The 25,614-nt window shown below is 48.1% G+C and overlaps 2 protein-coding genes across 4 annotated transcripts in view; one reads left to right on the top strand and one right to left on the bottom strand.

Moving 5' to 3' along the window:
* LOC120956347 (uncharacterized) overlaps window positions 1-16,925 on the top strand; it is a 57,071-nt gene extending 40,146 nt beyond the window's left edge. For all 3 annotated transcript variants that reach the window (XM_040377731.2, XM_040377732.2, XM_040377733.2), the window contains exons 3-7: window positions 9,838-10,079; window positions 10,178-10,316; window positions 11,875-12,089; window positions 12,187-13,222; window positions 13,284-16,925. In XM_040377731.2, the coding sequence (XP_040233665.2) occupies window positions 9,838-10,079; window positions 10,178-10,316; window positions 11,875-12,089; window positions 12,187-13,222; window positions 13,284-15,517 (3,866 nt within the window). In that variant the 3' untranslated portion in view covers window positions 15,518-16,925. The remainder of the gene's footprint in view (window positions 1-9,837; window positions 10,080-10,177; window positions 10,317-11,874; window positions 12,090-12,186; window positions 13,223-13,283) is intronic.
* Window positions 16,926-18,232: 1,307 nt separating this feature from the next.
* LOC120957560 (protein aubergine-like) lies at window positions 18,233-23,974 on the bottom strand. The gene is made up of 4 exons (XM_040379825.2): window positions 23,673-23,974; window positions 20,862-22,510; window positions 20,039-20,791; window positions 18,233-19,951 (listed from the first exon to the last, which is right to left on the bottom strand). Exons 2-4 carry the CDS (start codon window positions 22,490-22,492, stop codon window positions 19,687-19,689), a joined length of 2,649 nt encoding a protein of 882 aa, XP_040235759.2. The 5' UTR covers window positions 22,493-22,510; window positions 23,673-23,974; the 3' UTR covers window positions 18,233-19,686.
* Between the last annotated feature and the right edge of the window lie 1,640 nt (window positions 23,975-25,614).

The following is a 25,614-nucleotide window of genomic DNA, read 5'->3' as shown; positions in this document are numbered from 1 at the left end:
GCATAATAACTGGTCGGGCGGCTGCAGGGCACAATATTCAGTTCTATTTTATCACTCGCTCGTTTAGTAGCCTGTTCACTACCGAGAGAATCATAGGCTCCCGGGCAGCCATTGGCCGTTTTGGCGCGCACGATACGCCCAAGCCCCCCCCCCCCCCCCCCCCGGGGCCGGTGTAAGCAAACATCACCCAACGCGCAGCAGTAGTGGGCAGGTAAAGTAAACGAAATGTACATATCAAGCAAGAGAGGATAAAGGAAAAAGCCAAACCGGATCGCCGAAGCGTTTCTGAGCCGCCCTTGATCGTGCTCTTTCTTTCCCCTGCCTCGCCCCTTAAATAGGAGAGAGGCTGGATTGGGGTAAAGACAGTACCAGTGTGTCCGCGCGGGTGCCCACTGTGTGAAAACTAGGTTACGTGTGTTTGCATGTGTGTGACTGCCTGTGAGTTGTAGCGTAAATTTTTATGACTTTTTCTTGAGGCACCCTTGTTGGCACTGCTGGTTGTTGACTGCTGGCTAAATGGAATCGTTTGCCGCAACTGCACTGGAAGGATTAAGCACGCAAGGGAACAAGAAATTTGCAGACATTCTTTCATTTGAAACCACTTTAGGGATTATTTCATCCTGCAGAAATAAAATTATTTTTTTTTAATTTGTAAATTCTGAGGTGATGATATATTTTGTTTTATTTTTTTTTAATCAAGCCTGGATAAAACTAATCCGCAAAACTAACTATGTTGCAGAGATAAATTAAATTTATAGATTACTAAAGAAATATAAAAAAGCTTCACGTTCTTTCTATCAATAGAAATTGTTCAATCGTATGATAGAAAGCTTTCGGGTATTTTTTCTTTTTATTTCGTGGAGTTTGTTGATACTTGTTTATCTTACTCATACTGATCGTTAGCCAAGAATGAATAGATTTATTAATTTACTATCACTAGAGATGTACTTACTAGAAATAACATTGAAATGATTTGTTCCGCTCCAATAACAACTGCTCGAATCATGCAGATACTCTAACAGATATCCTTTAACTAATCTTACTGATTTGACAGTTCTTCTTTTAATCTTTTCTTTTGTCGCACGTTGTCGATCTAGGATTGTTTAAGCTACTTATGTACTTCACATCATTTATTACTGTTGAATGTTCTTCTTGCAAAAAAATGGATAGTTTGAGATAAAGGGTGCTCGATCTTTTCGAGGTATGAACTAATGTTGGGTAAATCTGATTCAGGTTCATGAATCTGAATGATTCTTTGAAATGATTCAATAAATCTGAATCTCTGTTGGAAAGATTCTTGAATCTCATAAGACTCATGATGAGATTCATGAGTCTTATGAGATTCAAGAATCTTTCCAACAGAGATTCAGATTTATTAGAGTCATATATATCGAAAGATTTACGAATCTCTAGGGATTCACAAATCTCCAAAAAATCATAGAGCTTGAGTTTCTTATTATTCTTCTTCTTGGAGTTCTTGGACTTCTTAGCATTCTTAGACCACTGTATGGGAGTGAGCAAATTCAATATACTTAAAATTATATATCTCTAAAGATTCATGGATTTTGGAAGATTCATGTATCTTACGAGATTCATGAATCCTTGGAAATTCAAGAATCTTCAGAGTTTCATAAATCTTTAGAAATCAATTCATCTTTGAAGATTCGATTCGAGATTTGAATCACTCATCCCTGAATATTCATATGAATGAAACTCAACAAAAGATTCATAAATCCTGACACTATTAGTATAAACCCATGACGGGTAGTTCAATGTTAACAGTTGCGAAAAATTAAGGCTCGATGGACGAAAACAACTGAACGTTGGTCAAATAACGAAAGGACAACCTGTCCCAAAGCTTAGATAATCTCTAATTATCTGTCAACAAGGCTGTGTTGCAAAATGCCTGCAATCTTATTAGTTTAAATAAAAAAAAAAACATAACAAAATGAGTTTCCGTTGGCAGAGAAAAAACTACCAACGCACTTGTAGTTTAAAAGCTAACGGTGCATAACACATACAAAACACACACACACACTGAACAAAAAAACACAGCATCAACTTTCCAGCATTCGTGACGCACGTGACAGAAACCAGCGACCGGCACCGTTTGGCACCGAACCGGCCAGAGAAATTAGCAACAAACGGTTTCAACTGTTGCAATTTTCTCTTGCCCGTCGATCCACCGCCGCCGCCGTTGCCTTCTTGCCCGTTCATCATTAAGCGCCAAACCCACCTTTTTTTTAAAAAACGCACGTGCACACGTGCCCCATTCTCAATGTCGAACGGACGCAACCGTTTTCCCGGTAGTTTTGCTGCCTGATTGGATTGGCGTCCAAATGGTCGTTGATCGATTTTGCGATACGCAAATATACGCCGCACTTTCCGACAGTAAAATTAAATCGAGAGCGAACAGCCCGAAAGATCCACATAAAGATCGTTTAATTCGCATTCGTTAGCACTCGTGCGGTGGTGCATTGGGCGACATTAACAAAAGACTTCAACGCTAGTACAGTTGCACAGTTAAAATTGATAAATGGGTACAAACGACCACCAGCAAAACAGCGTGATCGTGATCGGACAATAACTGTTCCAACGATATGATGGAGTCTCTCCCACCGCTCGAGGCGTAATGCGTAATGTTTTTGTAGCATAAACATAACTCTCGTATGGCTTCGTTGGGGTCTGGTTAAACAATTTTCTAGTTTGCTCGCAATTACGGGCTCTTTCGGGGAACGAAACCATGATAAATTGAATTCTGCCCGCCGTATGAGCTTATTTTAGAGTGCCCTTGTATGTATTCCACCCAACACAGGGGCCTTAATAATACAAATTAGTATCGTTCCTGCCGGAAACAACGATTCTCCCTCCTTTCCCTGCACGAACTTGGGAACGTTTTCGATAAAGGGGTTTGCCCTTTGTTTTACTATAAAAAGGGCTTTCGGATACAAATCGATCGAAAGTGTTGAACCGAACCACATTCGAAAGAAATGGTTCAGGCTGGGCCCATTTCATCCCATTTGTTTCTATGCGCCTCCTCGTGTGCAGCAGCTGTGGCATGCGGTGCGCGTTTCCGCATGATTATGGGATCAAGATACGCACAATTAGTAGCAGTTCTCGGCCGCAGGAGGGCAGCAGCAGTAGTGCAAGGTGAAACTAAAATTAAAACCTATTATTCCGGCCAAAATGGATCGAACCGTTGGAGGCTCCCTCCCGGTGCCGCTTAATGAGTGTAAAATCTGCTCCCCGGTGGAACACGGCGGCGGCCAGGCATCGTTGGGATCTTTCCGCGGGCGATTTACTTTTTTTAATTTCATTTTCTGATTAGTACGGCACAGAGAAGAAAGTGACAGTGTGTCGGGAGAGGTCGCCCGAAAAGCGGGCAAGAAAACACTTTCACACGACTGCTCTGTGTAAAACGAGAGCGAAAGTGTGGAGACGTTTGCCTTTTTAATTGTTGCAATTGCGATCAAGCTCATGCTTTACCACGTTGCGCGTGCAATTGGATGCATTGGAGGGGCAGATGCACATATTTACGGTTTTTTGGCAATTCAATGCAAGCTACGTTTTATTAAGAGATGATACAAAATGTTGAAATTAAAATATTAAATTAAACTGGTAAAAAACCGTACCGAAAGAAGGTCTTTGCATCTTCATCCAGTAGATTCACAACAACCCAAACCCGTCCCTATCGTCTGGTTTAACCAGAACCAAACCCGAAACCGAACGAAAAAGCAGCCAACAGCCAACGAAATAAAGATAACAAAAAATAAAAACACTTTGAATTCCAAACATTGCATCTCTCGGTGGTACGCTCCCGGCTCTGGGGAACTGGTTTGACTTGGGACCGATCAGCAAGCGACGAACCCTCTCGTGGTTTGAAAATGCATCATCGGGATCGACCGTCGGGTACCGCAGGGCGCAGGGGCAGCACAGGTCGGATGTTTACATTATGCAGCCCCGACCCCGCCCCGGTCACCTGCTAGCCAACCCTCCCGACAACCCCCGCGGGGGTTGTCATTCACACGCGTAAACGATTGTCATATTTCATGTTCTCTTCGATTGACTTTCGACCCGACATTACGGCGGGCTGACGGATAAGGTAGTTGGGTCGTACGTTTTTTTTTCCTTCTCCCTCTTCTCCTTCTCCTTGATTGCTCCTTCTTATTGGCTTCCCACACACACACACACACACACACACACATCCCCTTGTCGCGATAATGATCGCGATCGTTCGCCATACCGACGGCTTCGACATCTTCACTGACAGTGTGCACTTACCGTTCGTTTTCCTCTCCTTTCGTGCTCCCTCTCTCTCGCTCCTTCCTTTATTTCCCTTTTTCCGAGGACTAACAGGATTTATACCTTTTCCGCCCCCGTCCGTCCCTTTCCCATTCCCAAAAGCCCAAAACAATGCGCTCGGTTCAACGCTACGGGCCGTACCCAAAAACGGGAAAAAGCAATTCAAAAGATTTGATCGTTCCAGCAAGCGACGAACCCCCTCATCCGGGACAGTCGGAAGGATTCTCGATGATGGAGGGGGACGGGGAGATTATTTGTACGCCGGTGGCAGGATGTTGAAAACCTGTTGGAATCCTGTTGATTGACTCAATGCAGACCTTGTGTGTGTGTGTGTTTGCATTTTAATATTTTACCCCGCCGATGGAACGAAATATCGCCCGGCTGGCCCGTTGGCGTTGGTGGTGCGCCCGCGAAGAAGAATTCTGTCCTCACGCGCACGGCGTGTGACGGCAGCAGCAGCAGCATCCTTTGCTGTCCACCCAAGCGCAGCAGCATCCCATCGGTGCGAAAGAACCTGAATATTCAAGGCACACAACAAAAAAAGCCCTCCGATCGCCGCGTTCCTGGCGTGTATTCGATTCGGTATAATTTTCTTCTCATTGTTATTGGCGTTTTTTTTTTTGTTGTCCAAAACCCCTTGGGGGGATGGAACAACTTGTTGTTTATTACGCCATTGTCAGGTTAAAATTGTATGCCTTTCTTATTTCGTGTGTGTGTGTGTATGGAGGGGCTTTTCTTTTTTGTGTGGCAAGTCCCTTCCTCTTGCGCTCTTTAAATTCATTATGCTTTTCAACTGTAGGGTTTGTTCCCTGGTGGTTGTTGTCTTCCACGGGGTTGATGTGCTTTCCACACTTATCGTCCTGTGTGTGTGTGTGTCAACCTGCCACGGAACGGTCGTTGCCTTGTTCCCCCTGTGTTTTTTTTTTTTTTGCATCCAGTGAGGATTAATTTTTGTTTGCCAATTTTTTAACGACGCAAGATGGGCTCACCGCACGCAATGTGAAATGCCGTTTCCCGCACCGCACAGCAGGAGATGAGTTCTGCATTTTTAGCTACCGTTCCAGGGCTTATATCGGGCTCATTGCTCTCTTGGACGTATGCCATTTCAGTTGAACGGTTTGTGGAATTATTTCCACATCAAAACATCCAAAATCTATGCAAGTGTACGATTCCTTTTTTTGTTGCTCCGACAATTGATCGATCCTCACTCCAAGGAAGGATCATCATACAGCAAAAAAAAGCGCAATGTAATGAGACACAAGGAAAGGCAAGAAAATGGGTCAGTACGATATCGCCACCCGATTCACTTGCTGCAATCAACGCAGCATCCACCATCCACCGTCCCGCTGCTGCTGCTGCTACAGGAAGCATAAAACAATGGTCCAAGCAACGGAACCGGTCGTACTGGCATTACTATCCTCCCTTCTTTTCTCTCTCCCTTCCAATCCAATTCCCATCCGATCCGATGATCAATGGGGGTTAGGCGGTCCTCTGTATAGATGGATTGGTTGGCAGCAGCAGCAGCAGCAGCAGTCGCAACAGCAACCCCCGGAACCGGTTTGGCTGGACCTTGGGGTGTGTGGACCCTCTGCTTCTGCACTGCAATCAGCTGCACACGCACGGGGACGACACGACCAACGGCATAATTTGGCTCCAAACTTCCATTATTATTGTTATCATCTCGGCTCGCCAGGGTGCCCATGTGTACCTGTGTTGTTTTGTTTTTGCGACACTGTGCGTCCTAATTACCAATTTCCACCCCTTGAAGTGAAGCGAGTGGTAGAATGGGGAAGCAGGGCCCTTTCAAAAGTGATTTCTCAATTTTTAAGTCAAGCCAAGTTGATTTGGTGGTGCTCTTGGTGGTGGAGTTTTTCCTTCCCTGTTTTCCAAGAATTTATTTATGTCGTCAGGCCTTTATGTTTGCCAACTACAGTTAGCAACACAACGCAATCGGTTGTGTCTTGCTGCCCTACACATGGAGCTGACAAGCTTCTGCATTGGCAACGGGAGCCGTAAATCAATCCAACCGTTGCCCAAACCCCCGTCCCCGAGGACGCCAAACCGGGTTCGATGCGCAATTTTCGTTACGGAGCAGAAGCGAACGGGGAAACGCATGGTGGAAAGACTCGAACAAAAAAAAACATAGTGTGTAGGGAGGAGAGACATGTGGAAAGCTTTCGTTTATGCACAGCCTTACTTGAACTTGACCATCCATTTCGGTGCGCGCCCTCCCCGCCCCAACGGTCGCCACATTGGGCAATGAACTTGAGAGCGTGAGGCTTCTTCCCTCCCTGCTCGGTACAAAGTGCGTAAAAAACAGGGAAATAAATGTTTTGCAAAGCTTTACAGGGCTGTTTATTTGTTTATTTACTTACTGGCTAGGCTCATAAACGCTGTAGGGAGCTGTAAACACAAAACAACGGACACAAGCCGGTGTCTCCCAAGACACACATGTTAAGCACGCGCATTTAAAACATTTGGCTGGTTTTGCTGTGTTGGTTTTGCTTGTAAATCAAGTAAATCATGTAATCGAAGCTGTGGCCATCCGTGGGACTATTCTAACTAATAATTACTTACATTTTATTATTTATACAAAAAATAGTAAAAATGGCTTAAAATAGGAATTAAACATTATTCACAGCAAATATTTATGTGACCATGTGTATCATATCCACTGAAGCTGTGCTCATTGCAACACGAAAACTTTCACAAAAACTCATATTTTAAATGCATACACGAAAGAGGAACAATTTCTTCGCTACAAATATCATTAATTTATTACAAAACATTTGTTGTCATAGCTACTGGAGCATTATTTTGTAGCTGCTATATGTTTTGGATATAGGGGAAAGCGTGGCAAAATGGTTATATGAGCCGAAATGGCCACCTTCATTATTGGCAAATTTTAATAAATTTAAAATGACTCCCGATGATTGAATCACATCAACTACAATCTTAGATGATAGATATATCCTATATAGATATATCCTATGAATATATCCTTGCCTAAGATGTATAAATAAATTAATTAATTAATTAAGAAATAAAGTAATTAGTCAAAACGATGTTATGTTCTAAAGGCCGGGGTACATTGTCCGTACTCGTTAGTGTAATTTCGATTTTCACTAGCGCATCTGGCGGTGGCTGGTGGAAACATTTTTGGTCATCGAGGGAATGGTCGTGCTGGATCTCAATTTCAAGAAGTTTTTTTTTTGCTGTATTTTGATGCGAAAATGGCTGAAATACTTGCACAACATATTTATCGCTTAATTACACAGCTTTTCTAGTGCAGCTTAAGTAAAAAACATTGAAAAATATTTTTTTTAAATAACAATAACAACATATAAATAGTCAGCATCCGCCAGCTGCGCTAGTGAAAAATGAAATTACACTAGCGAGTACGGACAATGTACACCGGCCTTAACAATCAAACAATCATCAATGGTTTACGAGAAAAAAGTAACTATTTTACCATTATGTAAAGTTTTTAAAGTTAAAGTTTGTAAAATGCCGCACTTGGGTCAAAATGGTCGTTCCAGCTTAGGGCCTAATGGTCGGTATGTTTTGGGCAGGAGCAAAATGATGAGGCTGAGGTGTAGGCAAAGGTCGCTGCAATATATGTGTTTTGCATGAATAAAACTATGCTGTGTGTCTACTCCATCGGTATCACTGAAACATAACCGACAACAGGGCGGTCCAATAGTACAGTCGTCAACTCGAACGACTGAATAACATACCCGTCATGGGTTCAAGCCTAGAATGGACCGTCCCCCCGTACCAAGGATTGACTATCCGGCTGCGTGGTAATGAATTAAGCCTCGAAAGTCTGTGTATAAGCCAGCATGTCCGCCTAGAACGTTACGCCAAATAGAAGAAGGAAAAGAAGAAGAAGAAGAAGAAGAACTGACAACACATGAGTTATTGAAATATTCCAGAATTTGACTAAATCATTATCAAAACACTTTAATACAAAACTTAAATCTCTTCCCTTACAATTCTACCTAGATGGCAGAGCATAAACCAAAGCCCAATGTTGTGGTCCATTTTGCCCCTTTGTGTTGGTGTGTGATGGAATTCTGATTTTTTTTAATTTTATTTTATACATTTATATTTGTTGTTAATACGTGTACTACTAGATTTGTTTCGCGAATAAGACGTTAAAGCATCAATTGCTGTCAAAGTATCAGGCTTACCCAATAAGATACCGAGCAAACACCTTAACAGTGCCATTTTGCTCCGCTTTCCCCTATGACAGAAGCTAAAATAGGTGGCAAAATCTCATATTTTGATAATTTTGCCCGTTCCTTCTGCTGTCCATAGTGGTTCGCTTGTTCTTAAAACTGGTCTTAAACAAAAACAAACACATAACATCATTCATTACTTTCAATAACAAAGCCCAAGACATTTATTCACACAAATTAAATCAGTATTCTTAACAGCAAATGGCCAGTAAAAACAAAAAAGGGTCAATTTGTTGCGCTTCTAGACAACACACGACTTACAGTAGTTGATAGTTGAACACTCTTAAAGGAAGTAACATGAACAAACAGAAAAGAAATCACATGCCAAACGGCGGTCAACCATATGGGCCGACCCGCACCGGCACCACATTCGAATCGTGCCCCAAAGTGAAAGGGTTTCACCCTGCCCTCCCCACCCCGCCTTAAACCATCATTACAATCGAAGCGCGCCCGGTGGCGGCTTATGTGTCAAAGGGAATGTGTCACTCCGACAGGCAACAGACGACGAATCTGCGAATCTCCCAGGACAGCACACCGGTCGCCCCAGCCACTATAGACTATCGATCGACACTAATCTGGCTAAGCTTGCTGTGTGATTTTTTTGTTGTTGATGCTTTCGAACCAGAGCACGCACACATGTTTCGGTACTTCGCGCGAGATGTCTGCCCGATTGGTACTTCAATAAAATCTCGCGCGGTTGGATAGGAAATTTAAAATCAAATTAACCGAATGCTAAGCCGGGCGGAGTGGTAATTGATACATTTGCGCGAGACCCTTAAATCCGCTTACAGGCACTGTGTAAGCTCTTCTAATCTCTCGTTCCCGTCCGTGCGGCCAGTGAAACAATTGCTTTTAATTACAATCGATATTATGAAATAACGTGCCAAACGTTCAGTATTTAAGATGGTGTGAAAATGCCCCTTTCATAAGCATGGCCCGCAAGCGACTGCCACCAGCGCTCCCGAACGGTTCACGCTCTTTCTCCCCACCTGCTCTCGAATCCGTTCCTTCCCTGCCATGAGATAATTGCGAAACAATTTGGAAAGGATTTTGTTTTTCTTCTGTCGCTTTGCTTAGTAGCCCTTGCCTCGCCTTGCCGCCTGCATCTATGCAATCGAAAGAGAACAAGAGGCAGCCTCAGGGGGGGGAGGAAAAAAGCTTAACCGGAGAGGCGCAAAATACGCCGAATCGTTTATCGTTTCCCGCTAATGGGTGTTAATTAGATTAGCGTGCGATATTTCCCTTTGCAGCAACACTAAGACCCGAACCTGACCTCCCCTTTCCTTCTCTCCAGATGCCAAACTCGTAGCGGATGACCCGGAGGCAGTGGCGAAGGGTGAATACGCGTTCGACAATCCCGCCTTCCGGACGGAGCAGCAGACGAACGGCAGCAGTGGCACCGCTACCACCACCGGCAACGGTATCCCGCCGTCCGGCGTCAAAACCGGCTCCTCGTCGTCCCCGCTCGATCCGAGCTGGTCCTCGAAGCAGAACACGATCGAAAAGCGCAAAACCGTCGACGACAGCTACGTGAATGTGAGTGTGGGGAAAACATTCCAATTGCCAAAGCGAATTATTTTTCTCTAACCGCCTTTTTGTTTCTTCTTCTTCTTCTTTTCTGCATGCTTCCACAGGTGACGGCACCACGTCTCGTGTCGCTGCGCGGTTCCGACTTTACCGGGCTCGGTGTCGAGGTGTACGGCGGGCTGAAGGAAGGCATCTTCGTGAAGAAAGTGATGCCCCAGGGACCGGCTGCTGGCATCGTAAGCACAGGTAGGGACAGCATCACACGCAACCAGTGACATCAGCAATTGCAGCCTCACGAAGAATTGAGATGAGTGCAGCATTCGTGTGCCCTTTTTTGCAGCCCTCAAGCTTCATTCATAAGCGTAGTTTCAACAACAAACAGATAAACCCGATAAAAGGGTCGCAACAAGCGCAAAAAGCAAGCAACAAAATTCTACAAATATTTTCCCAATCTACTCGGGACACTCTAACGCCGTAGTTTGTCACGTTTTGAGGGCCGTTGCGCGAAATGCGATATGCGCGCGTTCGACACGGTAAAAGACAACAAAACCGCGCGCACGAGATGGAATGTTAACTCCCCCTCCGTCGTCGTCGTCGTCGTCGTCGGACAATATTAGTTCTACGGTTTGGTAACACGCGTTATCTTCCCTTTGGTCCCAAAACAACCCTTAGGACGGCGGTGGTGTTGACGTCATGGAAGAGGTGGTGCCTCGTCGTGCGTGGGTAATCTAAACCCTGAGATTGTTTCCCTCGCTGGCTTTTTGGGGTGCTTTAAGTGGGCAAAAATGTGATCTTACAGCGGGGGACTTATGCAAGAGGTTTACAACACAGCTGACAAACAGCTCCATTAGTGTGTTTGAGTGTGGTGGATAGTGATTTGAATTAACCTGTTCCTGTTTTTGTGAATGATATAATGCAACTAAGTCCTCTCATATCACTCGTTTTAAATACACTTTCAAACGCTGCAATTAAAGCGAACGACTATTGGGTCCAAAATCCAGCTGTTTTGTGGTCTGTCCCTGTCCCACAATTTTGTTTATCTAAAATATCCACCCGTAACTAATTGCGCTTGGTTGGCCCTGCCAGCCGGTCGGTGGCATTCATTTCGTTCCACCGAAAAAAACCCCGGCAAGTGCATTGCACGGTTCAATTCAATCGCTGCTAATCCAATTTTGCCCTTCCCGGCCGGCGAGATCGGTTAATTCGATCGTTAAAGTGGTCATTTCGGTGTTACGAAACCGGTCTAAACTGCTAAGAGTCGGTCGGTCGGTCGGTCGGTCGGACTCTCCCTCTTCCACCGAAGCGGTTTGGGAAAAATTCTTACCCTGTGCCTGTTGCCCGCAGTGTGGCTGAAGCCGGTGGATTTTGGGGTTTGCCGGTTTTGGCTCAAAACCTCATTGACTGGTGACCTTCGAACCGCTGGCGATGCTGTGTGTGTATGTTGTGCGTGCGAGTCGGTTGCACGACTAACCAGGGTTTTGCGCAACATTAGTTCGAAGTAAACTAATAACGAAGCAGCAGCAGCAGTAAAAAAACGCATAAATGAACTGTGGGACTTGACACGCTGACTAGAAGAGATTAGATTTTTGGGAGGTGGAATTGTAGGGCAACTGCTTGCAGCAACTTGTTGTGAGGAAAGCTGTTTAAACCTAACCGTCAGTTGTGGGGTGCAATGAGCGATTTAATTTAGAAAAAGGAAAAAAAGATTAAAATGCATTTTTAGGTTTGAAACCTTCGCCTCTGATTGCATATGACCTTATTTGGCGCTATAAATTAATTCGTTTTTTACCCCATTCCATATTAGGTGACAGAATAACGAGCATCACGATAGATTTCCGCCACATCGTGCAGGAGGACGCAATGACCATCCTCAGCTACGCCTCGCCCTACAACGTGCAGCTGGAGCTGGTGAGCGGCACGAAGCCGATCCTGCCGCAAACCCAGAGCCCGAAGCCGGGCCACCACCAGAGCCTCACGCATCCACTGTACCGTTCGAGCAGTCAGTCGGACCTGAACACGGTAAGCAGCGCTGCGGCAGCGCACAGAAACCCGCCTAAAGCTATGCAACCCGCAGCACACCAATGTTTGTTTACACACTTTCTCTCACACTCCACAGATTGAGCGCAACTCCCGCAAGAAGCTGTTCCCGAGCGAAGATGCGTCTCCGCTCAAGATGGACATCCGGGCGGGCAGCCCCACCAACAATCAGCCCCTCGCCACCGTGCACAAGGAGAACGAGCGGGAGCCGAAGAAGCACTCCTTCAAGCAGCAGATGCGCGAAATGATTGAGGAAAAGTTCCAAACCAAGCAGCCGGCGGACGTGGAGCGGAAGGGTTCGAGCGGCAAGGGTGACGAGCTAGTAGGTGGTGGTGGCAAGAAGACGGGCCACAAGTTTGGCATCCGTGTGTTTCCTCCCTCCGTGAACGATAAGCTGTTCGGCAGCAAAAGCCCCACCAAGATGCAGGCGGACAACGAAAACAACAGCAACATCGAGAAGAAAGAGTCGGAGGACAGCAGGAAGGAGGTGGAGGGCGAGATGCAGCCGCCGTCTCCGCCGCCGGTGGTAAAGAAGCGTACGAAGGCGGCCGGCGACCACCACGGTGGCAACAAGCCGGACGTGGTGGTGATGATGACGGGCCAGCCGGAGGGCGACGGTGGTGAGTTCCAGCGCCAGAACAGTCTCACCTCGAGCGGGATACGGCGGGATGCGGCCGGCATACCGCAGGAGATGCCCAGCTTCATGATGCAGGCGGCCAACGCGGCACGGGACAATCGGAAGTCGACCGGCGGCACGCTGGACGATGGCAAGCGCAAGGGCAAGGCACCGCCCCGTCCACCGGTGGGCGAGTCCGAGCTGGACGAAAGCACCGTCACGGTCGACACGAACCTGAGCAGCATCGATGGCGGCAGCCGGACGATGCTGTCGGCGGATGTGCCGGATGCGCGCGTTACCGCCACCGCCCTGCCGCGCATGAACTTTTCCGACAACTTTGCGGAGGAGGTGCTGAACTGCACGATCGACAGCATCAACGGGATCGAGCAGTTCGGGGAGACGGGCCCGAGCAACAGCTCGACGCCGAAGAGCGACCGGAAGCTGACGTCCTCGCTGACGGAGAGCGAGCTGGTGATGCGGTCGGAGACGATCGATAATGGTGAGTTTTTGGTGGCAGGGAGGGACACTACTGTGAACTAATTTTTGCCTTCGTGTTACAGAATCCGACGTCGAGCAGGAGCAACACAGCCGTCGGCAGCAGCCACCTCCGACGCCTCCGCGTCGCGATGGCAACAAAATCGAGCTGAACGCGGACGACATTACGGTGCATCGTAGCTCGCCGAGCCCAGCGCCGGACAGTAGCAGCAGCATGGAGCAGGAGGACGAACGGGACAGCGAACACGAAGAGGACGAGGGCAACCGGCGTACGGCGAGTTTGGGCGATCTGTCCAAGCTGGAAACGACTGGCAACGAGTCCAACTCGACCACCAGCAACACGCTCGAGCGTGCCCAAAGCCTCGAGATAACGGGCGACGTCGTAACGGTGGTGAATGGCAACACCGGCAACAGCATGGGAGAGGCAACCGTGATCGACGCCGGGCGCAAGCGTAAAATCTCCACAGAAATGCTTCTGGACGGTGGTGCGGTCACAAATGAACCGGGACTTAACTCGCTGCAGCGGCTGAACCGGCTGAAGGGTGCCTCGGCTTGGGGCAATCTGGAGGATGCGATCAACTCGGGCGAGCTCCTGCCGAACGGTGACAGCGCCCACGAGGTAACGGTCAAGCAGAACGGGTACACCGAACTCAACCAAGCGGTCATCGTGGCGGAAGCGCCGAAAAACCCACCAACCGAACCGCAGGAACCGCGGGAAGAGCACATCTCGCTGACGACTATCAGCATGCTGGTGGACCACCACCACCAGCAGGAACCGGACACGAACATACCGGACGATGTGAAGGTGTCCCGCTACCCGTTCGGCAGCCTGGAGCGCCCCAAATCGGACGTGCTGAAGAAGCTGCTCGGCCAGAAGGAGGAGCTGGAGAACACGCCCTCGGTGTTCATCTCGGCCGACGGGGGTGAGAGTGTGGTCAGCACGATAAAGATCGAAGCGGCGGGCGGTGAACCGGTCAGCCTGACGCTGATCAATCCGGCGGAAGCTGTGGACAATGGACAGCCGTCGCCCGTGTTCACCAGCAGTGGCACGAACGGCGTTAGCAGCATCAACATTTCCTCCAACGAGCCCGCGTACAGCGTCCCGGCGGGACCGATCACACTGAACGGCGGTGCGGGTGGTGGCGTGACGAAATTTTCCCTCACCGCGGACAACATCGTCACCATCACGACGGCAATGGAAGGCGCCGGCGGGTCGGAATCGCAACCCTCCTCCATCGTGATGATCGACGATGAAAAGCTCGACTTTAGCCTGCAAACGCTGGACGATTTTGATGATCCGCTGGACGATACACCGTCACCACCACCGCCGCCACCCCTACCACAGATGGAGTACGGTGGGGACGCGCTTAACGGACAGGCGGATGATGCGCCGGTTGCGCCGGAGCCGGCCCCGAAAATGCCCCTCTCGAATGGAGTTGCAGCCGCCACAGAACCACCGCAACCGCCACAGCGCAACTCGATCGGCCTTGCTCGACGCGATAGCAGTGGCCCCACTGCTGCTCCCCTCACAAATGGCGGCTTTGTGACGGAAATCACACTAAAGGCACCCGAACCGCCGACGGCTGCGGAGCGGGTGGTAGTACCGGCACAGAACGGTACGACCGCACCCGCACCACCCCCGGTTGTTGCCAGCAAACCCCCAATCGTGACGAAGAAACCACCCAAGCCGGAAACGAAACCAACGGGCAACAGCAACGCCACCATGACGACACCGCCCTCCCGGATACCGGTCGAGCGGCGCATGTCGAGCGAGCATGCCGCCGGCGGTGGTTCACTGATCCCGCGCAACACCGAGATCAAGTTCAGCACGGCCACGTACGAATCGTCACCACCCTCCACCGTCACCAGCACCTCCACCGCAACCGGTGGTCCGAAAACGCCCCAGCGCGGCGTCGACCAGATACGCTCCACGTTCGAGCGGTCGAACTCGCGCACCGAAATCCCGGTGCTGATCCGGCGCACCTCGATCCCGTCGATCAATCTGTCTCCGTCGGCGGCGGCGACCGGCGGCTCGATGAGCAACCTCAGCACCAAAGTCAGCCCCTCCCGCATACCCGTGTTCAACTCGAACGGCTCGAAGAACGGTGGATCGCCGCCACCGGCCCAGAACGGGGCAGGAGGCCATCACTACAACGGTGGCGGGGGGCTGCTGTACCGAAGCAACAGCAACAGTTCCATCAAGAACAACAACAACAATAACAATCTGGTCAACAACAAGGTGTCGGTTAGCATCACCTCCATCAAGAACCAGTCGAAACATCCGAGCGGCAAATTCTGAGGCGCCGGAGGAGAAGCTCCACTTCTCCTCCTATGCTGAGGAATGATCCGATCCGTCCAGTTTGAATGAATGCGTGTGTGTGTGTGTGAATGTGCGAATGTGTGTTTGAATTTAGGAATTATTTGTTTGTAAACTTTATTACGGTAAATACCTGGGGCGTGGTGTGTGTTTGAATGAGGCGTTCAATCGAAGGAGCTTTTGGGAAGAATTTTTGTTGGTTTGTTACGTTGCCCGGACGACGCGACGACTCTCTCGCAACAGCATTGGGAGCGCGGTTCCGGACATCTTTACTAATATTATGTTTGGCCATATTATCACGTATATATTCCTGTTATTATCATTCCCTTCACCCATCCCCGCGATCGGATGTTTTTTCTTCACGCTTAGGAGTTAATGGATAGTTTTAGTCGGTTAAGTTTAGCAATTGTTAAGTAGGGGAGACCGCCAGGCAGGATAGACGGAACAGACGGAAGAGAAAATGATTTTCTTAAATTACGCCCAACAACACTTGGTGTTTTGAGGGCGATCGCAAAAGGGAGCAAGGAGCGCGTAACATTTTGAGTGTATTTGCTAGTTTTTGTTGTATGTATCTTTAAAAAAAAGGGGTCCGACACCGTGTACCAATCACCCCCCCCCATGCATTCGGTGGTGTTTTTGGACCTTGGTTTGTTGAACTGTTGAAGTGACTTACCCATTATTTAAAATATAGCCTTCACACACATCCGTTGAAAGGCATCGCGAGAGAGCATCGGCAGGATAAGATGCATTCTTCACATTCCAGATTCTACCAGAATCTTGTTCGGGCGCAGCAGAGAGTAGGATAAAATGGGAAAGCAAATAGAAGAAGAAAAACAGGTTATCATTAGTGGAATATGTTTAGCGTTTTACAATGCAGACTTACTTACCATATCTCTCTATATCTTTACACCAACCAGTACGATTAGCGAGAAGACATGGGTAAACCGAAGATGAATATTTCAACTGAAAATGCTCAATAATCAACACAGAAAAATGCTCTGAATAAAGAGTGAGCTTCCATTTGGGAAATGAAAGGCCATCACATTGAAAAGACGATCAAATCTGGACCAAATCCCCCGTACGCAATGTGCCTTTCCCGCTCATCCCATTCCCATCATTACCACAGTTCGGTCCACTACCAATAATAATAATAATAATAATAGTAGTACACAGCAATATATACTTTATATTTACATTAAGGTTTGATAATAGTGTTTAAAAAAAAAGAAAGAACGTTAGTATTGCTTTTGTGCATATTTTTATTCGCAAGCTGTTTCTGTTAGGAGGGCCACAAAGCCACAAGCAGCGCAGATTGGTCTGTGTTCGCGCGTCATTTATTGCAGGCAGGCAAGAACAGCAATGTTTTCACATGTTAATAAAATAAAATAAAATAAATTTGTAACATAAAAAATGGTGTTTTCTTTTACAAAAGAAATTGAAACTGATTTTTTGTTTTTGTTAAGGGTAGTGCACGCAACCAAAGCGAACTATTTTTTGGTTTTCGTATGAGTCAATAATAATAATCAGCAGCGGGAACACGCAGGGCCAGTTTGTCGGCGGGGAAACCCGAGCCCCCGCTCTCAAGGGTAAAGCGATCGCGCTGGCTCCCTCCGTGTCGTAAAACATTTTATTACAGTGTTCGCAAGCGGGGTACTACAGGGCGCGGACGCCGATCGGCACAAGAATTGTGGCTCAGTAATATGGGTAAGGACGGATAGCGAGAGAAAGGAAAACAATGCCCAGCATTCAAGATGATGGCAAACAGATGTTTCTCTTTCTCTCTCTAGGGCGAACACAGGAGAAAGGCAATATGTCCGGGCGCTCATAAATAATGCTTCGAAAAACCAAACGCATATTATTACCACACACCATCGTGCCTATTGGCTATCGGGTCCCCTGAAGCGGTCATGGAATTCCCAAGGATGTGGTTTGACGGGCCCGGCAGATCATCGAAAACCAACATCCAATAAAACAGCATGTTTTTTGCTGCACGAAACTCTTTCATGGTTTCTTCATAAAGCAATAAAATCCGCATTGGCCTCAGCCGCGAATACGTCCAATGTGTTTAATTTCGAAGAAGCTCAACGTCCAACATCTCCAAGGATTCTCGAATCTCGAATGATAATTGAATCTTCAAAAAATTCATGTTTCCATTAAAACTTATATCCAGGGATTCATGAATCTACAGTGATGTATGATTTAACAAATATTGAATTTGCGCGATCTTATTCAACAACTAGATGCCCATCGTGGATTCAAGCCTCGCATGGACCGTCTCCCCGTAGCAAAACAAACGATGCGGCTGCGTGGTACTTGCCAAGAAGTCTCGAAAGTCTGTATAGGATGGCATGACATCGTAGGTTCTTACGCCAAGAAGAAGAATAGTAAAAAAGCGCAAGTTCTATGAATCTTAAGTGGTTTATGAATCGCTTGAGATTCATGAATTCTTAGAGATTCGTACATCTTTCGAGACATATAAATCTTGAAATTCTTGATTTTTACTAGATTCATGAGACTTACGAGATTCATGAACCTTTGGAGCTTCACGAATCTGTTGAGATTAATGAATCGTATGAGATTCATGAATATTTGGAGATACATGAATCTTATCTGCAACCGAGATTCAGATTCATTGAATCATTTCAACGATTCATGAATCGGAATCAGAATTACCCAACACTAAATACAGCACACACATTCTTACATTATCGCAAAAAGTTCATTTTATTCGATTTCGCTCATATATAAACGTCTCCACAGTTCGTTTGCAAGGTCACAACACAATATGCGCCTTTTGAAGTCCACTTTGGATTTGTAAGATGTTCCAAAAAATATGTAAAATAAAAGCAGTAAAAATATTTAAAAAAAAACCTACGCTAACCTCATGTATATAACCGTGTAGGGGGATTTTGTCGTCTCCTAATTCTGGAATGGCCACCTCTAAGCGCAGTCTACGAACATGTGTGTGCGTGCGGTATATGTATGTGCAACAATGAATGTAAGTATCAAAAACAAATCTATCCAACTCGAGATAACGGTAAGAAAATGTAGAAACAATGCTTAGCAACTAACGTACACCTCTCGTTCCCTGTTCTTTGAATTACCCTGAGATGAATGGTAAACGATTACGGGAGGGGGGGGGGGGATGTAAAGTACATTCTATAAAATTCTGGCACAATTGCAGAGCTATTCTCCGTCTTTGTATCTTACTTACAAACAATAATAATTCTGGCTTAGAGCTTCGAATTAGTTGTCAGCAATGTGTAGGGAGGGAGCGCGCGTGGCAGGAAGAACTGTATCGATTGAAAGTAAAGCGCAAAAAAAAATACAAAAAAGTAGGTAACGACGGGGGGCGTTGGGGTGTGTTTAACACTTAATAGAGGACACCCCCCTTCCTTTTGTTGCTTCCACCTTTCAAGGTAGCAGTTGAAATGGTAATTCTTTGCGTCACTAACTAGTAGCGACGGGTCGATAATAAAGAAAGGTGAAACAGTAATTAAATGAATGTAATTAAAAAAAATTCTCTCTCTCTCTCCCTCTTCTCCTCTCTCTCTCCCTCTTCTCCTTTCTCTCTCCCTCTTCTCCTTTCTCTCTCCCTCTTCTCCTTTCTCTCTCCCTCTTCTCCTTTCTCTCTCCCTCTTCTCCTTTCTCTCTCCCTCTTCTCCTTTCTCTCTCCCTCTTCTCCTTTCTCTCTCTTTCTCTCTTCTTTCTCTCTTTCTTTCTCTCTCTTTCTCTCTCTCTTTCTCTCTCTCTTTCTCTCTCTCTTTCTCTCTCTCTTCTTTCTCTTTCTCTCTCTCTTCTTTCTCTTTCTCTCTCTCTTCTTTCTCTCTCTTCTTTCTCTCTCTTCTTTCTCTCTCTTCTTTCTCTCTCTTCTTTCTCTCTCTTCTTTCTCTCTCTTCTTTCTCTCTCTTCTTTCTCTCTCTTCTTTCTCTCTCTTCTTTCTCTCTCTTCTTTCTTTCTCTTCTTTCTCTCTCTTCTTTCTCTCTCTTCTTTCTCTCTCTTCTTTCTTTCTCTTCTTTCTCTCTCTTATTTTTCTCTATCTCTCACCCCTTTCTTTTTTTCTCTCTTCCTCCCTCTCTCTATCTCTCTCTGTCTCGCACTCTTTTTCTCTCTCTATCTCTCTCTCTCTTTTCCTCTCTTTCGCTGACTCTCTACAGATAATAGAGGCGGCCTTCTAGCATATTGTGGGGCTGGTTATGGATGAACTGCGAAACCAGGAACGCGAGCTTGTGGGCGTACTGGCAGACAGCCGGTACGGCAACCGAACCGCACCAGTTGTAGTACAGATGGGTCTGCTTCGCCGTGTACACCTGCAGCTGGTCCGGCTTGAGGCCGCTCTCGTCGAAGATCACGTTGTACGAGGTCGGGGACACCGTACCCTGGCGCACCGATTGCGAGATAAGGAAGAAGTCGGTTCTACGAACAAAAACAAAGTCATTAACATACGCACACCTTTGGTACACGAGACGCCTCAAACACACACACACACACACACACGCTTACCTTTCCGGCAGCGTGACGATATCGTCCACCACCGTGCCGGGCGGCGGGTTGCGACCCCCGTCGAACAGGCGCGTGTTGATGCGCTTGTTCACCACGATCACCGTCAGCTGCGACTTGAACTCGTGGTTCTCGTACACCCGCGTCAGCTTCTCCTTGATCGCGCGCACCTCGTGGTCGACCACGTGGCCGAGCTGACCGTCGCCGACGCCGTCGCGGTACACGAGGATGCGGCGGGGCAGCACGCCCTCGCCGAACTGCTCCTGGTACTTGCGCAGCGCCTTCACGATGTTGCTGGACAGGAAGCTGGACAGCTCCTCGCCCCGCTGGTGCCGCTCGATCACCGAGAAGTACTTCGGCTCGATGTGCTTGGCGGCGTACATCGTCGCGACCAGCGCACCGTACGAGAGCGACTTGTCGCTCGCGTCGTGACACACGTCGAAACCGACCACCATCACGCTGCTCAGTGGATTCTTCACGATCCACGGTATGCCGCCGAGCTTGCAGTTCAGCTGTATCATCACCTTGGTCGCGATCGTCAGCAGCGCGCGCAGGTTCTGATTCTTCGGCGTAATCGTGCGCGCCTTTATCACCTGGCACGGGAGCGGCCGGTCGACGCAGCACTTCTTCTTGATCGCCTTGTACCGGTCGGCCCGATCGTTCGGCACGATGCACATCACCAGCTGCGGATCCTTGTTCATCAGCTCGTTGATGGCGTTCGTGTACGACGCGCCCGAATCGTTCTGCAAATAGAGGCTATTGTGACGGGGGAGAGAATAACATAGGCGTTACCCAAATAATAAAGAGAGTGAAGCGTGAAACTTACATCTGCGGCTGTGCCACCTTGAAGCCCATCCCGTTCGAGACCTGCATCATCGCACCGACAAAGTCCCGGGTCAGCTGCTCCGCCTTGCGCTCGCACACGATGAACCAGCGCTGCAGCGGCACCGTCTTGAACATGTGATTGTTGCGGAACGCCTGATTCCAGTCCGCTTCCGGGCCGGCCGGCACGCCGCCCCCGTCCGCCCGGAACATGATCGTCTCCTGCGCCAGCAGGCGGGCCGGCACCTCCACCAGGCGCCGGTCGAGCTCCGTCTTCCAGAACGTGAACACCTCCCGGCTGGCCGGCGTTTCCTGCAGCCGCTCGTTAAACCGCTGCAGCCGCTCGATGCGCTTGTCCGCCCCGATGCGCGTCTGGTCCGCGATGCTGCGCATCAGATTGAAGTCCCGCCGCATGTCGTCCGTGATGCCGGTCAGCCGGCACAGCTCCGGCACGAGCAGGATCGGGCCGCTCGCGCCCGACCGCAGCATGCGCTGGCTCGGCGTCGACACCAGCATCGGCTGCTTCGGGTCGCGGATCGTAATGTTGTACGCCTTGCGGTAGTACTCCATGAAGGTGATGTTTTCGCCCTCCCGGCTGGTGAACGACGACGACGGCGTGGTGTTGAAGTCGACGTCCGTCACCTTGTACGACTTCTGGTTGTACGTGCACATCACCTGCGAGCCGACGACCATCTTGACGAAGTTCTCCCGGAACGCGCCCGGCTGCCGCTGCATGTTCTGCAGCGTCTTGTACACCGTGTCCGTGCGCATCACCCGGTGCGTGATCTCCACGCACAGCAGCACGTCCTTCTCGTGCTGCCGGATCGACGTCACGTACCCGGGGAACAGCTCCAGCCCGTACTGGGGGATGGAGATTTTGGCCAGCGGGTCGAAGTAGTACCGATTGATCGGCAGCAGCTTCAGGCTGCCCATCGCCTGCCGGTGCATCAGGTTCAGTATGAGGAACGCCTTCTCCGACGTCATGTCGACCGTGCCGACGCGCCGTATGCGCAGCTTGTACAGCAGGTCGGTGCGCGGGTCCTTCACCTGCAGCTCGACCTCGTCCTGCCGCAGCTTGTTGTACAGGAACAGCATCGTGCCGTCGAAGATGTACGGCCCGAACAGCGGGCCCTGGGTGCGGAGCAGCGCATGCACCACCCGCTGATCCTCCACCACCGGATCGAAGTCGATGCGGTACTGGAAGATGACGCTGTCCTCCTTGCGCGTCAGCCGGAAGTAGTTCGTCTTGAGCAGCAGCTTCGTGCCGAGCGTGCCATGCTTGGACGGTGCGTTCGGCAGCCGGGTCACGACCACCTCCGGCACGTAGCGCGATCCGCGCATCGCACCCCGCCCCGACGGCCCATCGCCGGCCCCTGCTCCGCCACCGTTGCCGCCGCCGCGCTGTGCCACCGGTACGACCGATCTAGTGGATGGATCTCCATTTCCATTTCCGTTGCCGTTGCCATTGCCGTTACCGTTGCCACCATTTCCGCTAGTGCCTGCTGCTTCCTGGGGGCGGTCGGAAACGTACGGTGGGCGGGAGGGACCACCGCCCTGCTTCCAGTTCGGCTGCGCACCGCTGCCGCCGGGTCCGCCACGTGTTCCGCGACCGCGTCCACGATTGGGTTGGTCCATTCTGTTCGGATGCTACACCTTGAACGACCAAAAAACGACACCATTAACAACGTGTGTGTGTGTGTGTGTGTGTGCAAACTATTCAAAATGTATGAACGGATCATTAAGATGTAGTGCAAAACTCTTCTTCTTCTTCTTCTTTGGCTCAACAACCGTTGTCGGTACCCACTAGTAGGCTTTGGCTTTCAGTGACTAATTGATTCCCCCCCATAGCAGGATAGTCAGTCCTACGTATGGCGGCGCGGTCTATTTGGGGATCGAACCCATGACGGGCATGTTGTTAAGTCGTACGAGTTGACGACTGTACTACGAGACCGGCTAAATGCAAAACTCTAAACCAACAAAATTCGAAATGAAACGTCGCTTTCTGTTCCTACGCTTTTCTGCCGATTCTGCATTTCAATGCAGACTCACTAAAAGACAGGAAGTGGTGAGGAGTGTATCTTCATGGCACGAAGGCTTCTTTTTGAAAACTTCTTTCCTGCAAAAGACAGGACGACGTTTTCGATAACGGATAAAAGATGGCGCGGGTCTTTCTCAACCACACTGGGCAGTCGTCATCGTCGGTGGGCAACGTGATCTGCTCCACCAGGCGAAAGGAAGTGCAAAGCTGTGGAGAAGCCAGAATATCGCCGGATCATATTACGCACTCGTAATTGTTCTCCCCAAGCCCAAAAGGCCTCGCACAGCTTCAATGTTCTCCGCCTGCAACAGCACCCGCCAAGGATTGGGAAAATTCTGATAAGAAAAATAAAACAGCGTGCCCAAACTCCACATACAGCACCACGGAACACACCACTTCAATGCCGGCAACGTCCGGCAACAGAACGTGCTCAAACATGCGCTGTGTATGTGTGTGCGCGAGCGCGCCTGAACGTACAAAGAATCGAATTTCGTCCGCACACAAAAGGGAGCCATTTTCTACGAAAGCCAAACACTGCTGCGCATTGGCTCGCCGGGTAGATCCCGACAATGTAGATCACAAATGGGCTTGCCTGATGGAATACGGCAGAAGACACGGCGGACTCCAAGGCGAACCACCACCACTACGCCCGCCGCGCATCGTTCCATCGAACTCTGCTCCATGTCTAGAACAGCTTTCTGCATGTTCAGCGAAAACATTTCTGCTGATCTGTTCGGTGCGTCCCTCTCCACCCTCTGCCTGTCTCTGTCTACGTACCTTTTCCGGCCAATATTTGCACCGTTAGCTGACGATCACTGCACTCCAGGAAATCCTCTTGATTGCAGAACGCAAGTAAAACTGATTGAAAACTAAGGATTATCGGGAATTCTTTCTTCGTTTGTACACTTCACAAGTTTTCTCTTCTTTGGGCTCTCGTATCACACACGTTGATATTGCCGCATAGCATACGCGGGTGGTCGCACGTCCGCTTCCTACAGCTCAATGAACGATTCTGAGGAAAACATTTCGATGCGTGCTGTCGCTGGCTGTCCTGAACACTTTGGAATGATCGTGTTTTGGCAAACTCCCACAATCGACGCATTTTATTTGACAGCAGACGCTTGAAACGTCTTACCGCGGGACAGTGTGCTCGGTCCATTAAAATCTGTCCTAAAGCGAGGAGCTGAGCGAAGTTTTGTAGATAAAATATCTCAAACGTTTTGTAGTTTGTATTAACTCGAAATTTATCTACAGTGTTATATTTACACTAAATCCATTCTAATATGTTTAAAATGTTTGAAACTCCAAATAACCATATCTGAGGAGTCATTTATTGTATCCCAGATAACCATTTTGGAAGTGTCAGGTAGTGGTTACCCAAGTGTCACAAATCCACTAAACGACCACTAAACGGCTTCTAAACTATTGAATTAAAGGAGAGACACGTCTGTTCCGTTTGGAGCTCAGATCAAGACTGACTTAATTATATTTGAGTTCTATTTATATATATACACAGGAAATTGATAATTCCAACACTCTCCCTCAATTTCTGAAAACACTTAATCCCAAACCCATGCGATGTAGAACAAACGGCTTTACAGGTAAACCCTTCGTCATAATATCCGCCACTTGTTCAGTTGTCGGTATATACTTCAGTTTGATGATTCCCCGTTGGATGAGATCTTGCACAAAGCGAAACTTGATGTCTATGTGCTTTAGCCGGCTGGTTTCCTTTTCCTCTCCCATGACTCGAATCGCCGATTGGTTGTCTTCATGGTACACTACAGGATAATCCAGTTTGATGTCAAGATCCTCCAGCAGTCGTACTAGCCAAATGCCATGGCATGCCGCCATGCACAATGCTATAAGTTCTGCTTCTGTTGAAGATAATGAAATTGTTGTTTGTTTCTTTGTTGACCAACTCACCGTACTACCATAAACTTTGAAAACATAGCCAGTCAGCGAACGTCGATCGATCGCATTGTTTCCCCAATCAGCGTCCGAATATGCTTCGATAGCTGGTAGATTGTCATTACCTTCGAAGTGTAAACCAAAGTCCAAAGTACCACGCACGTAGCGCAATACTCGTTTTAGATGGTACCAATGCTGGTCTGTGGGGCAACTTTGAAATTGGCTGAAATAATTCACTGCTGCACACAAGTCCGGCCTAGTTGTCAAAGTTGCATACATTAAGCATCCAATTAGTTCTCGATATGGCTTATTCACACGATTGCATTCTTCACCCTTTTGCAGTTGCAAACGATTCTCAATCGGAGTTGACACTGGTTTACAGTCCTTCATGTTAAATCGTTGCAGTAATTTTTCGAAAAATGATTGTTGGCTTATATGAAGAACACGTTGTTCTGGTTTTCTTTTGATTGTCAAACCGAGAAAACACTTCACTTCACCAATATCCTTCATTTCAAATTCCTTTGATAAGCATTGTTTCACTATCGTAATTAACGGCATTTTTTGTCCAATCAAAAGCACATCGTCCACATAGATTAATAAAAATAGCTGGTTTTCTCCAGATTCACGCACATACAAACACTTGTCACTTATACTTCTTTTAAATCCTAGTTTTTCCACAAACATATGGAATCGCAAATTCCATGCTCTTGACGCCTGTTTAAGTCCATATAAAGACTTGTTCAGACGACATACAAGATTATTCCCTGTTTCAAACCCTTCGGGTTGTGTCATGTAAATCTCTTCACTA

This window comes from Anopheles coluzzii, chromosome 3 (genome assembly GCF_943734685.1).
Source record: "Anopheles coluzzii chromosome 3, AcolN3, whole genome shotgun sequence".
NCBI classification, from domain to species: Eukaryota; Metazoa; Arthropoda; class Insecta; order Diptera; family Culicidae; genus Anopheles; species Anopheles coluzzii.
The sequence above is the reverse complement of the archived record's forward strand: the minus strand, read 5'-3'. Positions and strand labels throughout refer to the sequence as shown.